This window comes from Buceros rhinoceros, unplaced genomic scaffold (assembly GCF_000710305.1).
Source record: "Buceros rhinoceros silvestris isolate BGI_N320 unplaced genomic scaffold, ASM71030v1 scaffold2231, whole genome shotgun sequence".
Taxonomy (NCBI): Eukaryota; Metazoa; Chordata; class Aves; order Bucerotiformes; family Bucerotidae; genus Buceros; species Buceros rhinoceros.
This window is the reverse complement of record NW_010392300.1, coordinates 10,907-26,654: the sequence shown is the minus strand read 5'-3', so window position 1 is coordinate 26,654 and position 15,748 is coordinate 10,907. Positions and strand designations below refer to the sequence as shown.

The window sequence follows — 15,748 nt, the reverse complement described above, 5'->3', positions numbered from 1 at the left end:
GGGAAAGACCAGCTCTTAAAAGAGAACACTGAATTATTTTAACATTTAGATAGCATCCTGTTAGAGACGAGGATGGTAAGAACAATCTATGACAAAATGAAGTCTTCAAACTTCCTAGTAACCATCCTGGCAGTAACACTGACTGTAGGAACAGCAGGGGTGATTATTATTATCAATATAAAATAACAATTCATTTTCAGGATCATAAAGTGTTACTACCTATTAAATATTCAATCCTTTTCTAGATCAAACTTAACAGCAGCATACAGAATAAAAGGTCCACTTGCTCCTTTGTGCCAGTTTTCACATTCTACTTCTCTTTCACGGTTGCACAAAATGCCGTCCAAAGTACAGAGACATCATTCTAAGTAAAATACATTCAAACATTCAAAGTACACCTGGGTGAAAGGCTAAACACTGTCAAAATTTCTGCAAGATTGCAGTCAATATTCGCACTTACGACCCATCTCAAACCTCTGTTAGTAATCACAACCGTATTTCTGCTATACAATTTCTAGACAGAATTGCTGAAGAATAACAGGATCAAGTGATCAAGTGTCTCTAAGATATAACAGCAGTCTTTAATATTACTCTAATCTCACCTCATTTTGTGGATATTGTTTCGTGAGTTCTTTCTGCACCATTCTTGCTTTTTCCTGTACAGTATCAATGAGAAACTCCAGCCCTGAGACTACTCCATCATAAATGGCTAGTACAAATCCCTTCAAAAAAAAAAAAAGGTTCAAAACATATTGATTAAAGGAATTGATATGGCCTTGAGTTAAAACAAATGTTCCCAGTGGGCTAGAAACATGGGGGGTTTTTTGAGTGTATTGTTCAGTGCTGGTCTATTCAGTCATATGAAGCAAGTATTGAATTTTGGCGAAACAGATAGACCTGTACAATCTTAGTGCAGATGCAATCTTAGAAGCATAGCATTTCTTTCTCTTTATAGGTGAAAGTTATACAGATTTAAAGTTCCTTTTTTATTTTTTGGGAAAATTTTCAAGGGTATTAAACGCATCCATTTTCACCTTAAAAGTGAAGTATTAGATAAACTCTGAAAATACTTAATTCAGTCCATCAAATAGTTACGTGTAATAATTTGCTTCTGAGCACAGTTACTGAAAATAAGTGTGATGTCAACATTAAAATTAGTATTTCTAATCAATATTTTTTTCACCTGTAGACTAATTGCAGGAATGTTATTCTCTTCAGAAAGTGAAATACCAGCTCTTGTGACTACTGCCAAGTGTCCTATGTATGTCATTGTTTGTTTTACTGTTTGGTTTACTTTGCGGCATGCTTCTGTTACCATCGAGGATATATCTGAAGAACAGCCCTGAGAAATAAAGGAACGTTATTCACCGAAGTTAGAACACATCTCTGCTCAAAGAGCATACGCTTTCTATAATACAAGGGTTCAGAGCACACAATAGCTTCAGTCATTTTCAGTTTTACATCTTCCTGCTTCTGAAGGCTTCTCTACCACAGCTAAAAGACCATACCTTGTAACCCCAGAGAAGAATGGCATCGTTATTCTACACAGTTAAAAAAATCAACACCACTCTTCACAAAGCTGTAGCATGAACAAGAGTAATTTACTGGCCACTGGCTTATAAATTTTTAAATAGTAGCACTTCACAATCTAAATTAGCATTTGCTCTAGTCACTGCGTGTTCTGTTTTCCCCTTTTCTGTTTAAGAACCTATGCTGTCATCAGGGCCTAGGCACACAGAGGTCTGCGTTACTCTGAACTAGCATACGGAAGTACCAATTTCACCAGCAAAAATGCACCCTTTGCTGCTCATCTTCCTTAGGTGTGCCCATTTGTCATTGCACACGTTGGACATTTCAGTGTTTTTAGCAAGTGTGCAGTAAATATGCATTAATGCAGAGAAGTTCTCTACACAGATGAATTCTTTAATATACTTTACCTGCAATAGCAACTGTAAATAACCACCCAAGTTCTTTACTTCCTGTTTTATTCCTTCATCAACTTTTATAGATACAGGGCACTTTTGGGCATCGTTAAGCCAGAGCTTGGTTAGAACCACAAGCTGGTCAAAAGCAGAGAGAATTCTGACACTGTAGGACTGAGCAGCATGATCAAGAGAGAGAACTGCAAGAGAAAGAGAGCTATCAGAAGGTCTCCTTTGCAAATGAAAGTAGGAACATTAATTCTTCTGACAGGCAAACATGAGTGCTTGGGCATGGGAAAGACAAGTCATTAGTAATGTTTAAGCTGTTATGAAAATGAGACTTACAGTTTTCTGGACATTCTTCATCTTGGTGTTCATAGGCTTTTGAAATGGCAGACACTCCAGAAAAAATTATAAACAAATTAGTCAGGAGACTGTCTGCTATGCTCTTCCCTCCTTCATGATTCTGTTCCAGTAAACCTAAAGCTGAACTTATGGATTCTTTGCAAATTCCAGGAAGAAATGATTCAGAAAAGCCTGGGTACATGCTGGGCTTATGTTGTGAACCTGTATAACGTAAAAACAAAACATACATGCAAGAAACTCTTCACAGGAACGAGAAGGCAGTGTGTCTTTGTAATGACTATTTTATACTGCTGCTTCAGCAACGTTGAACTACTCAAGACAGCAAGTCAGAAAAAAGGTTTATACAATGTTCTAGTTTCTAAATGTAGTTACTACAAAAACATATGGCATAGCCAAATTCTTTAACATTAATCCATCTGTTTCAACAAGCAAACTCACAGAGAGACAGAAAATAACAACACCCAGACAATCTAAAATAACTGAATGCATAAAAATATTTGTAACACCAAAGCATCTAGTATTTCAGAAAACAAGTTTTATAAAACCTGACAAAAAGCTTGGAGGAACCTCAGTACTTGAATGAGCAGCAACAAGTCAAGCAAACAAAGTCTCCAAACTATTATATTAACTATTATATTATTCAGGCTCTGGCAATTCGTTACATAAACTATCATCTTTCTCCAGTTAACTCACATAGTTAAGCGAAGCCATGTTTTAGATAAATTTCATAAATAACAGTTGTAAGTGCTGGTCAGGAAGTTTTTGCCCTAAAAAAGCATGATCAAAAATACAAAAAACCTACCATTACCAGCTTGACACTATAAACTTGAAGATATTATAAACAGTACATTTTTCATTTTGTTTTCCAATCCCCACTGTTTAAAATAATTATTAAAATGCGTATGTTTCATGCGTGCAGTAGTTTCAAGTTCTCAGTACGAAATGCAAGGTATTCTGCCATACGGTAAGCACCTGATAAATAGGAAGCCTGTACATTGCGAACTGGTTGCAACTTTATCTCAGACAAACATCCAGAAATTCTCTTGCTCTTCATGAAACTTCTACTTCTAGGAAAGGAAAACAAAGTGAAAATATGAAAAAAACCCCATATGTAAATAGAATCTCTCTTCCCATACCCACTGAAAGTTAAATGAATATTTATATCAGGCAAACAAATCAAAAATCTACTTTTAATTAATGGAACTTAACACAGAGTGAAAGCAAAACAATACAGCCCCTAGGATGGATCCTAATTACTTTCTTAAGGCTCTTGCTACTATAGCAGGATCTTCATTCCACGTTCCCATTTTTAAACTACTGCTTTATTACTGGATTATTATTATCTAGAACTTGAGACAAAACACATTTCTTTCCTACCTACTTGGATCATAGAGAGACATGTTGGGTTTTTTTGATCTTGTTTTCTTGACAGAATGCTCTGTTAGCATCTCCCTTATTAACTATAACTTGCAGAAGTTTGTAACAATATTTGTAACTGACTTGCAAAGTTTAAACTTCAAATACAAGGTCCCAGAGCAGTTGCAATTTACTCCTTAAAAAACCAATGCTTTCATATTAGAAAAGTGTGAAGAAAACATTAAAAACTACCCATTTCACTCTACATTAATGATATCTAGACATATGGTTTAGAAAGCCTTAAACAAGTTCTGACAAAAAGTTACTTCTGGGTTTGGAGGAACTTTTCTCCCTTTTTCTTGCCCATGAGGAAAGATAAAAGAATGAATGAACAGAAGACAGCTCATGAGTTGGCACAGTGTACGGGGTAAGTAAGTACAGGAACCGATGTCCAAGTGCCTATTTAAAAATCACTTGTGTTACCAATTAAATACGAGGGTATCTATAACCTTAACCTGCGGGTCTTCTGCAGGTTATTTAAAAGTCCTGTGCTGCAGACAGATGCATAATTTTCTGAGATAGCTTTCTATAATAATTTGAAACATCCTTTAATTACCTGCAGCTTCAGGTCATATATAAAACCCTGTGGCACCAACCAGACCTACACCGCACGTACGCTGTGAAATACTGCTGTTTAATCTGCCCAAATGCTTTAGTGGCCATGCAATTTTTATTAGCAACACGTTGCATACTAACACACATTTGAGAAGTGAAGCCAGTAAGAGCATAGTAAGGTAACATATTTAAACCTTTCCCCATCCTCACAAATATACAAATTAAATGAAAATTCAGGTATAAGTGTGACATTATAATTAAGTAAAAGAAGAATTAATAAGTGAGAACTATGTTAGTGGCACAGGAGCAGTTTTAGATAATTTTTTTTTTTTTTGCTTAGTTTTAAGTGCAGCTGAAGGAGCTACAAATTATCATCACCTTCTTCTGGTAAGAGAGGAAACTGAGGCATCTGAAAGGTCAGGTTCCCACTCATCAGCAGGGTCATAAAATACATCAGCAGCTTTATCCCTATCATTACTCTGGAAAAAAAAAAGAAAATACAGGGGAGGAGGTGGATTAAAAAGCAGTAGAGTGATAATAAAGCATTCAACAGATGTATGAAGACATGTTCTACTAACAGCAGAATAGTAGTTTTAAAGGTTTTTCTTTTGTTAGGTTATGTAAAATCTAGAAGACAACTGACTGCCAGCCAACTTGAGGTGTAAATATTCGAAAACAAAGTAATACAACATAAATACTTAGCAAAGCCACCTAGCCACACAGCTTCTGAGAAATAGGAACACCAAGGAAAAAAAAAAAACCAAAAACCTTTTTCACAGGTCTCACCATGTACCAGATTCATTAAAACTCTGAGCATATAAATTACAATTTTAATTTAATTTTATATCTCAATTTTTCTAACAGTTTTAGCAATAGTTTTCCACAGGAAATAGATTCCAGTCTCTGATAAGATTCAAACAGTTTAGAAGTAAACATGGCAATATTCTTCTGTCACTGGAAATACTTGCATATTATAGAATCATGCCATACAGGAGTGTTTCTCCTTTTTGAAAATAATATTGATAGATTTTTATTTCAGATACATTCTCATATATGAAGAAGTTATTTCATATGAAACAAAACTCTTTAGTGAGATGCAATTATTTTCTAAAGTAGAAAAAAGAGCATTCTGAAGTGTAAAAAGCCTTCGTATTTTTCCCTGCCAGCACCTTCAGTGCCCCAACAGTTGAGATTCTTCCTCGGCAAACTTCAGGTATGCTATTTATGCCAGAATGTGATTTACATTTAGAAATAGCAAACATCCATATACTTATTTCCATATTATTTGAAGTTATTTCAATTCCACATTGCTCCAGGCTAAACATAATACAGATATTAGAATGGAAAGAATTGATATATAATCAGGGGGAAAAAAAAAACCCCACCAAATCACAAATTCAAGGACAGAACACATTTATACAAGCTGTTCTCTTCACCTAAAACCTGGTCTTAAACATATATTTTTTTCTTTTTTAAATCAAAAAAGCTCTGGAATAGTATAGTGTAAAACACAAGATCATTATGGTTTTACTGGAATGCTTTGGATCATTTCTTCACATTAACCAGCTCTCGCATCTTGATTATCTTTCCCTCCTTTACCTTTAATTATTTCACTGCAGTCTAAACCAACTTGCAATTCATAGGTCAGAAACCAAAAAAACTCAATGATCAGCCCCGGAGATTGGAAAAATCTCAGAATATCGCCACTGAAAAAGGAAACTATTTTTAATAGCCACCAGATCTAAGAGTTTTTTATTATTTTATTCCCCAAGTAGTTCTTAGGTCTCTCAAGTCTGCAGCTCTCAAACAGAGGAAAAAAATACAATGGCATGCAATGACAACACTGTTCACATGGAGTCAACAGGAATACAACATTTCTGTCCTCAGAGAAAAAAAAAAAAAAACCACCAAACATTGTTTCAGCAAATAAAGCTGATACTGCAATTTCACCTGTATTCAATAATTTGGAACTATTGTCCATCTTTACATAACTACAAGGATTTTAACTGACAGTTACAGGGGGTTTTGTGGATACAGAATAAAATACAGGCACTGTTTCCACTTCTTGCTTTCTTCCATTTTACATCCTCCTCTTTGATACAAAAGAGCACGATACGCAACAAAGTACCGCACATTTAGAGACGCGCAGCACAAAAACACCCAGCTAGCCTGATTACAAGCAATGGAATAAAAGAATTAATGTGCACCTTTCCTGTCAGATTAATAAAAAAAGAAAAAGGAAAAATGTCTTTACAAGCTCCCATTGAAGAACTTAAAGCACATAGACAAAAGCAACCAGCAGCAAATTAACTTACTTCAAATGTCAAATTTTCCTCTAGAATAAACAAACAATTTGAACAACCGAAAGAACCACAAAGCAGTCCTGGGTTTTGCTGCCTCCCACTTTGTACACAAAATGACCTCAATAAAGTCATTGATTTCTACTGTCCTTTTTCTGTGTGATAGACAAGTGTGTGCACATGCGTTTAATAAAAAATAATCAAGTGTCTTGATGTTTAAGAGCACATAAAAACAACCAAAAACCCCAACACAAGATTTTCCTGCCGTATGGATTATCAGAATCTTATCTTCAACGTAATATTACTGATAAGTTGGTTTTATTCACTAGTTACTGACCTCATAGACTTCTTTCATTGCTGCTAGTTTGCACTCAAATTTCTCCAGGTTCCAAAAAGTTGCTATTCCCAGTTTGATGTTACGAACCCGCACCTGAACAGAAGACACTGTTCCTGTTTTATCATCAATTTTGTCATGCCTAAGAATTTGAGAAAGTTAAAAAAAAGACAACACACATTATTCATATCGCAGAAATAAACAACGTACTTGTAGGTAGGATTATACAGAGAATAAAAAAATGTGATTACAAGCAGAAATTGCTCGAGACATCGTGTATCTCACAAAACAAACATTAGTCTAGCCATTGAAATTAATTTTATGTAAAGGAAAAGGAGAATCCCCGCATACAGAGGCAGAAGTAGATACAAGCATACAAATTCCTGGCTCCCTAGAAACTCAGAATCAAGTATATGCTACAGAATTCTACTGGCAGAGTTCTTGTTGAAGAAGGTAAAAAGATAACATCTGAAAAACACAGTAACGAACACCATCTAGAAAGTCCTGACTTCATGCTACAATAAACGCAGGGATTTTTTTAAATGATACAGCATTTTCTCTGCACTAATACGTCTCTGCTCACCTGACCAATACGTAGGAGCACTTCTAGAACACTCTTCAGCTACAAGTGGCAAGTAGCAGAGAACACCAAGAGATCTCTGGAGAGAAACAACTGGTCCCAAATACTCAGTATCCACTGTAGGTATGAACCACCTCTATTGTGGGTTGGTGCACTGGACCCCTCCTAGTGGCTGGCACATACTCCCCTGGTTAGCCTTGCCCAAAGGGAATGCAGACAGTGTGCTTTAGCACCACTTTAATATGTGAACCGAAGTAGGACAGAGATGAGCATCAGAAGATTCAACCCCCAAAGCACACTCAGTCCAAAATGAGTTGTTTGTAGACATAACCTTTAAAGTCTTGATCTAAAATTCAAATTTGAAATACACATTTCAAACTAACAAGGCTAAGCTACACACTTCACTAAAGCTAGTTTGGTAAAATGAATTATCATGTTCAATTTAACAAAACTTAAAAAAAAGCTCATTGCATTTCCAGAATCCACCTCCCAATTATATATATGTGTATGTATATAATATATGTTTTTATATATAACACCTTAACTAACTCAGATACTCACCTGTAGAAAACAGTGTTTTTCCCTAATTCATTACTAATGGTGTTGGCCTCTTTGAGCATCACAGACAGCTTCAGAGAATTCCAGTTAAGTGGAACTAATAAAGAATATAGCACATAACGATTAAGTGGATCAAACAATGTGATGCAACAACTTTAGGTTAAAAAAAAAAACCCAAAAAAAGAAACCACAACCAAAACACTTGAATGGAATTTAACCAACAAAAGTTCTGTGCATTCCCAATACTTTGCGAAAAAATTACCCTCCCCTTTATAAAAGGTCAGGTAAAGCGTATTTCAGAAAGAGAGGCTTAACGATTGACACTATATATTAATCTGAGACAGCAAACTAAACTGAACAAATTCTTTTTCTCCAGTTTCTCCAATGATTTAACGCCTAACAAGTTCAGGCAGATGGGGAAAGGACGTGTAAGTGATTAGGGTAAATACAGACTATGTGTACACCCACCTAACCACCCTGAGCACGATTAAGACAGAGCTTTTAGCAGTCTGATACATATGGCTTATGAGTAGAAAGGATCATAGCAGCCAAAGGGCCCTTCTTGTCCAGGATCATTAGAGAAGCGTCAGTGGAAGACAAAAAGCTCCTGGATTCACATGCACTAAATCCAAGTCCACCGAGCATAAGAGAAGTCAGCAGTGCCTTTGCAGCCTTGTGTATATACATACTAGTCATAGTTTTATTTCTGCTTCCACGGTTCTTCTGAAGGGTGTGTATTTCTTCAGCAATCTTCTGCTTCTCAGCTTCCAGAGCTTCAAGTATCTTTGCTTGATGAATTGTATGATCTTCTAGAGCCTGAAGGGGAGGTTAAAAAGTACAAAAACAGACCAAAAAAAGAAAAAACCCAACAAACACTTCTTCATGCTGTTTGTTGAAGGAATTTGTTACTGTCATATTAAGGAGTCTCAGAACACAATGAAGTTTACATTGGACATCTGCTATATCACTATGAAACCTTTAGTCTTCAAACTTCGACAGCTTTCTGCTTTTGCTTAGATATTGTCATGCTTGAAACAATAGTAGAATTAAAAAGAAACAGCATTTAAAAAAAGGGTAATATTCATTGCAGTAATCAGATATATACAAACACCAACAAAAAACCAGTCACTTCTTAGATTAATGCCTAGAGCCATAACTTATGTGACCGTTGCCTGGAGCAAAAGTTCAGTAGATGAACAGAACTGTCCACATTATATAAGAAATAGGGTCAACATTAGTTTATCCCCAAATTTTATACAATATCACACTCAAGAGTGTAAACAAAACACTCGTTCTTTTGCATAAAATCATGTAAAACAAAAAGAACTTCAGAAATATTTCATGAATTATTCAAAAAGAAAAAAGAACACCACACAAACAAACTATAGTTTATTGCCTAAAAATGTTTGTTTTAAAATTACCTGCTTGGTAGCTAAGGTCTCCATTTCTAAACGCTTCTTTTTGAAGTGTAGTTCTAGCTCAAGACTGTGCTTTGCCTTCTCTAGCTCCTGTATTTTAGTTGCAGCTTTTTGGTTATTCAGTTCTTGGATTTGCTTCTTACGAGACTCTTCTCTCTAAAACAAAAAAGGGCTGGTGAGGGGAGGTACCACTTCTACAGCATGCTTGACCCGTTCCCTGGACAAGTATTAAGGTTTATTTTCACTTCAACACCTTTAAAACGTGCAGACCCTGTGGACCACTCAGCAGTGGCCCCAATGAAAGGTTATATTCCCATTAGCAAGCATGACTTTGTATCTTCTATAGCACATTGAAGAAATAACATTCTCCATCTTTATTATTGTTTTCCCATGCAGTACAATTCTACAAAGACTTACACATATTGTAAATGTAGTGAAAAGGCTAACAACAAAGCAGCATGAAAACTTGGAAGAAAAAGCTGTATTAACTAAAAAACTGTAGTAATTTAGAAGTCATTTTAGAATAAGTTAGATTTTGTAGAGATTTTTCTTCACTTGCAAGCTATGCCCTCAAATTCACACTGGATGAACATTTTAGTTCCTGACTAATTCTATAAACCAAAATCCCGAAAATAATTCTGAAGGTATTACATACTTCACAACTTTGTGTTAGTAAGGCTGAATTATTTTTTTTTTCTTAAAAAGAGGGTTAGCATTTCCTGAGACACTGTATAATATGCAAGACCAAAAAAACCACAACAAAACTATAAAAGAAATAGAAACAACATGCTACAGCCTCTGCTTTATATTATCGATATGTTTTGTGTAACAATGCAATAGCAACTTACCACCTCTGCCTCCAGTGATTTTATTTTGCTTTCATAAGCTTCTTTTTGTGAGCTCAGTTCTTGCTGAACCATCTCTTTCGCAATTTGGACACTTTGCATCATTTCTTCCTTGGCTTTGAGACGTGCCTCTTCAATTTCTGATTCAAGCCTTCAAGTGGAAGTACACATTTAGAATGCTGGCTTTAATCTCATAGTGGCTGCGTAGAGATTATAATCCCTTTTTTTACCATGACAAGAGCCTCAAATTTTAACAGTAAAAATGAGACTTTGTTTTGGGGTTTTGGTTTGGGGTTTGTTTTGTTTTTAAGGAAAAAACAACTTTTACCCAAATATTTTTTTTACCTAAAAACTTTACCTAAATATTTTTGATTTCATAGGGAAAAAAATGTAGACACTGGTAAAGATAGAAGACATTCCAGAATTAAGTCCACTTGATTTCCATATTTAATTGATTATTCACCTTCCTCAAAATCAAGAGCTGGAATAGAAACTCACTAAATCACATTAAGATGCAGAAATGCAAATTTTAAGTGAACAGTTTAGTAGCTCCCAGGAATGAAGCAGGTACAAATAATGCTTTACTGTCTCTAATTCTTCACCATCACAGAAGACAAAGGTTCTAACTTTGGGATCTTCTCATTTCCTAAAACATTTGCTTTTCAGGCTTTAAATCACTCTAAAACATCAAAAGCCAATTTCAGACTCATGTGCTCGGAGAAAAACGTACATGAAGAAACACACCACTTTGAGGGCCTCTGGAGCTTAAGCTTCCTTTAACAGTGGCCTGCATTCTTACAACTGGACTAGATTGTGGTGGTCACCTCTCAGAGGTATACATTCATTTCAGCGGAACTGAGTCTTCCATTTCCATTATAAATGGTGTTTATCACTAATCTTGCTATTTTCCAACTTTCTCTCATTGTGAAATAACTAATAATTTTAAGTTTCTTATTTCTTAAGCTTATTTCATGGTTGCATTAAAAACTGGATTTATTTTCAGAACAAGAGGATACAATACTTACTGTGCTCTCTGTGCAATAAGTAGCTCGTTCTTTGCAAATTCAAAATCTTTTGTACTATCATGCAAAAGTGTAGCCCCACAAGCTGGCCTTTTAACTTTCTGAACTTCTGCTGGATGATTAAACCTGAAATAATGGTCTCCCCCAAGGACCACTCGATCACCCTAATGGGAAAAGGCAGGGGGGAGAAAGAAGTTTGTTCTATAATTTTTAGATTTATAAGCAAATTTACAGTACTTAAAGCATAACAGGTAAGGCCAGAAATCAAAAATACAAGTATTTCTGGTTACAGAACCTTCTAAAAAACACCTGCAGTCTGAAGTTGCAATATTAACAATGCAAGGAATCACACACATGCACATATTACTATTACCAAATCAATTACTTACATGATGCAGAACTGTGGGGTCTAAAATGCATCTCCCATTTACGTATGTCTTTGCCTCTCTCAATGGAATAATACTCACTTTGCCAACAGTATTTTTTATAACACTGAAAACAAGCAACATTTACATTGTTAATTGCAAATGGTATTTCTTAAGACTAAAATTAATTTTAAAAGAATCCACTACTAAAAAAATTATTACAATACCAAGTCATCAGAATATTTTTTTAGATAATGCTTTTAATTTCCCAACATACCCACATCTTTTTAGAATTGATTAGTGAAGTTTCTTACATCATTTTGTCTAGGATCAACTGCATGGAATGCACTTTGACAGTATTTCTGCAATATGGCCAAGTTGCTCTCTATTTTTTGTTTTAATTAAGAACTGTCCAGGCTTTTCCTCTGAACTTAATCTAATAGCAAAAATCACACATCAAACAGCATCGTTTGATCAGGTGATTCTCCAACATTTCTGTACAAATACAAAGTGTTGCTACATGAATGAAATGAACAAAGAAATTCAACTGCCTTGGTTAACAGATTTCTAGAGGGAACAGGAAGAAGTTACCTTAATCACTGAACAGTACAAAAATTATTTTTCTCAGTTAGAAAACCATATTTTGTTAGTGCCAGAAGGAAGAGAGACTCCAAAAGAAAGGGAAGGGTGACAAAAAAAAAATTTGCTGCTTTCCCTTCAGGTGCAAGAAGAACACTACGTACCAATGGTCATCAGCAATTAGCACTCCGGAAAGCTGGATATCGTGTTTCGAATCTGGAGTATACCTTCCAACTGTAGTTTCTCCTTCCTTGATCATGTACAACAGCACTTCAGAAAGCTGAGGATCTTCATTGAGATTGACAAGGTTTGGTAAACGATTGTCCACTTTGAATGCAATTCCTGCTTTCTAAATAAAAGAGAACTCTGCATTAAAAAACCAATTTATTTGTGCATTCAAAGATCACACTAAAATTTAAGAAGTCACAGTTGTCTGTTAAAAGAATAGCATAAACAAAATCAAATCTTACAACTACTCTGATTCTTCTGCAAGGCTTGCTGCTGTTGTATTTTCTGTACATTTCTGTATATTTACCTAAGAAAGCGAAGGAAAAAAATATACCTGCAATTCTTTTATATCTTCTAATTTTCTTTTTTCTGCTTGCTCAAATTTTTCTTTCCAGGCCCTTTATATATTAAGGGGAAAATAACACAATGTATTAGGAAAGAAATAACAATTTTACCATTTCTATTTTAAATTAAGACATTAACAACTGCCCAACCTTTGCATTTCTGCCATGTCTTTCTCCTGCTGGTGCAATTTTACCCTCAAAGATGTTATTTCCCGCAAATAATGTTGGTATTTTTCAGGATCAGCGTTCAGAGCACTTTTCTGAGCTGCCTTCAGTTTTTCATTTTCAGCTTTCAATTCTACATTAGACAAACAGTACACAAAAACCAGACAAAATAGGGTTTCAACATTTCAGTATGATACTAGAAAATTCATCCTGTTATTTATTTAAAAATGAGAGACCTTTCCCCATTCCAGGTTCTTAAGTGTAGCCTAAAACATCATCTGAACTTTGGGGAAAAAAGCTCACAAATAAAAATAATATTCAAAGGAAGATACCCTAGGTTGTACTAGCCTAGTTGACAGAAGGTCAGCGATCACAAGAGATTAGTTAACAACTCCTACAGGGCAGCAAGCGAAACACCCGGGCAAATCAAAACCCTCCAAGACTGCAGATGCCAGCCTTACCTCTGATTAAGTTGGCATTCACGTCTTCGTTTACTTTAACGATGTTGATAATTGAACAAGCTTGTTTCGCATAGCGAAGGGTGCCGAGTGTTTCCTCTACGCTGCTGGCAGCTGGACTTACTGTGGCAATCATGGCAGTCTGTGAATTTCCACCCAGACTTTCCTTTAACAACCTTCATTTAACAGGAGAGCAGAAGTCACTCCCTGGCCCCCCCATTGAAAGAAAACTAAACTTTTTAATCTGAACAGATTAAGTACAAAATACCTAGGGTCTTGCTACTTATTTGAGAGTGATTGTTAGCTACTTAAAATACAAACCAAGGACCTCTTTGTTCTTCATCTGATACAACAGGCTAATTTCTTCCCTCATTTGAGAGAGAGGGAGGGAAGGATGCCTCCTGAATAGAAGCAGAATCCACTATCTGAGGAAGCCTTTACTTCTATATAAAAAATTCTGAAGTGTACATACCAAGTAAGGACAGACTCCCGGTAAGGAATGAAAGTTTTCTTTCCATTTTGAGATTGTTTAGAGAGTGCAGAAATAACCTTTCCAAGAGTTAACAGTGATTTATTCATACTTGCACCCTCCTAAACAACAAAAAAAAGAAAATAATTATAATACAGTTGCATTTTCTTGTGTGATGTAATTGACTGTACTGTTGATTTAATTGTGCTTATTTAGCGTATGGTAAAGCCATACTAAGACCAGATTAAATGTCACCACTGATTTAAAAACAAGAAGATGCAAGAGTATCCTAGAAGATCTTCATTTGGAAAAAACAGAGACTCTGGCTTTAAAACAAGCAGTGTTAAGAACCATCAAACTTATCAAGGCAGCTTGAAAGAAAGTCTCTTATTAGAAACTCTACTTAAATTCCCCAAAAATGGGGCAAGCCCCAACTCTGTGTGATATCCAATTCACGATTTGCAAAGTCATGAGGACAGGTTTTTTTCCCGTTCCTTCTAAAGGACCATTAGGCCTGAACAGCATAGGGAGCGCTGTCCTAGGCAAGATCTGGCCTGCCACGCTGTGCAGTCAAAACAGCTTCTTAGGACCATCCACTCTCACGAGCAAAATGCTGGGCAATACTGATAAGCATAAAAGCTACAGTTCCTGCCCAAGAGTCCTGGTAAGTAGGATGCTTTGGAGTTTGGAGGTATTCTTTGGAGTCAATCTTTTTCCACAGATTTCCAATCTTGGTTTACCTTCAGCCTTTCTCCAGTGGTCTGAGCTGTTGAGCAGCATTCACTGCCAGCTAAATCAATTAGATTTATGCGACTGGTAAGCTTACGATCACACTGTTCTTCATCCACAACTTCTACCTACAAAAGAGGGAGACAGCTGCGTTTGAACCAAAATAAAAAGCCTGAGGGCAAGCAGAAGTCTAACATGATGTTCACTTTAAACACTTAAATTGACACTTGCATTTCCTTTTGACAGGATACCTTCATGTACATCCCTTTAAGGAAAATCAGTTCAGACTTTTAACCATAGTATCAATTATTTGCAGCTGAATAATTATATAAGCATAAACCATAAACACAACACATTAGCAAACTATGGGTTTGGGTCTGAAGTGACTGTTGTGGCTATCCAATAACCATGAAGATCAGTAAGCTGTTACCGATGTAGACCACTGGAGATTAGCTAAGCAGTCAGTGGAAAAGTCTCAGGACTAGTGCTGACAGAAAAGAAACATAATCTAGTGGCAAGAATGGCAAGAGGAAGAATGAAGAAAATTAGGAAACTGGGCTAAAAAAATTAAGTCAGCCAGAACAAAAAAGCTCCAAACTAAGAAGTTATTTGTGAATGGAGAAGATTGTCAGTCTGTAGACTTCTGAGGAGCTCTACCTACTTCCCTTCTGTCTTCAGGCTCATCTCCCCATGTCAGATTTTGTCTCTCTTGGCTGCTCATGATTTGGATGAGCATACTCTTCACTGGATTAACAAAATGGCTGGGTGGCCCGGCCCAAAGAGTGGTGGTGAATGGAGCTAAATCCATTAACCACAAGTGCTGCTCCCCAGGGCCTTGAGTCTTGGAGCCTGTTCTCCATAACGTCTTTATCAATGATCTGGATGAGGGGATCGAGTGCACCCTCAGCAAGTTCGCAGGTGACACTGAGCTGGGTGGGTGTGTTGAGCTGCTTGAAGGTCAGGAAGCTCCACAGAGGGATCTGGACAGGCTGGATCGATGGGCCGAGGCCAACTGTACAAGGTTCAACAAGGCCAAGTGCTGGGTCCTGCACTTGGGCCACAACAACCCCCTGGAATGCTACAGGCTTGGGAAAG

At 36.4% G+C, this 15,748-nt stretch overlaps 1 protein-coding gene across 1 annotated transcript in view; it reads right to left on the bottom strand.

Annotated features, from left to right (window-relative positions):
• The window catches only part of KIF14 (kinesin family member 14), a gene marked incomplete at its 3' end in the record, with an annotated part of 28,274 nt that overhangs the window by 3,289 nt on the left and 9,237 nt on the right, over positions 1 to 15,748 (bottom strand). The window contains 19 exon segments of the mRNA XM_010144395.1: positions 603 to 722; positions 1,184 to 1,342; positions 1,938 to 2,122; positions 2,268 to 2,489; positions 3,261 to 3,355; positions 4,638 to 4,738; positions 6,897 to 7,035; positions 8,035 to 8,128; positions 8,721 to 8,847; positions 9,453 to 9,605; positions 10,298 to 10,445; positions 11,320 to 11,480; positions 11,706 to 11,808; positions 12,425 to 12,609; positions 12,823 to 12,886; positions 12,983 to 13,130; positions 13,459 to 13,631; positions 13,928 to 14,046; positions 14,665 to 14,781. Coding sequence (XP_010142697.1) covers positions 603 to 722; positions 1,184 to 1,342; positions 1,938 to 2,122; positions 2,268 to 2,489; positions 3,261 to 3,355; positions 4,638 to 4,738; positions 6,897 to 7,035; positions 8,035 to 8,128; positions 8,721 to 8,847; positions 9,453 to 9,605; positions 10,298 to 10,445; positions 11,320 to 11,480; positions 11,706 to 11,808; positions 12,425 to 12,609; positions 12,823 to 12,886; positions 12,983 to 13,130; positions 13,459 to 13,631; positions 13,928 to 14,046; positions 14,665 to 14,781 — 2,613 coding nt within the window.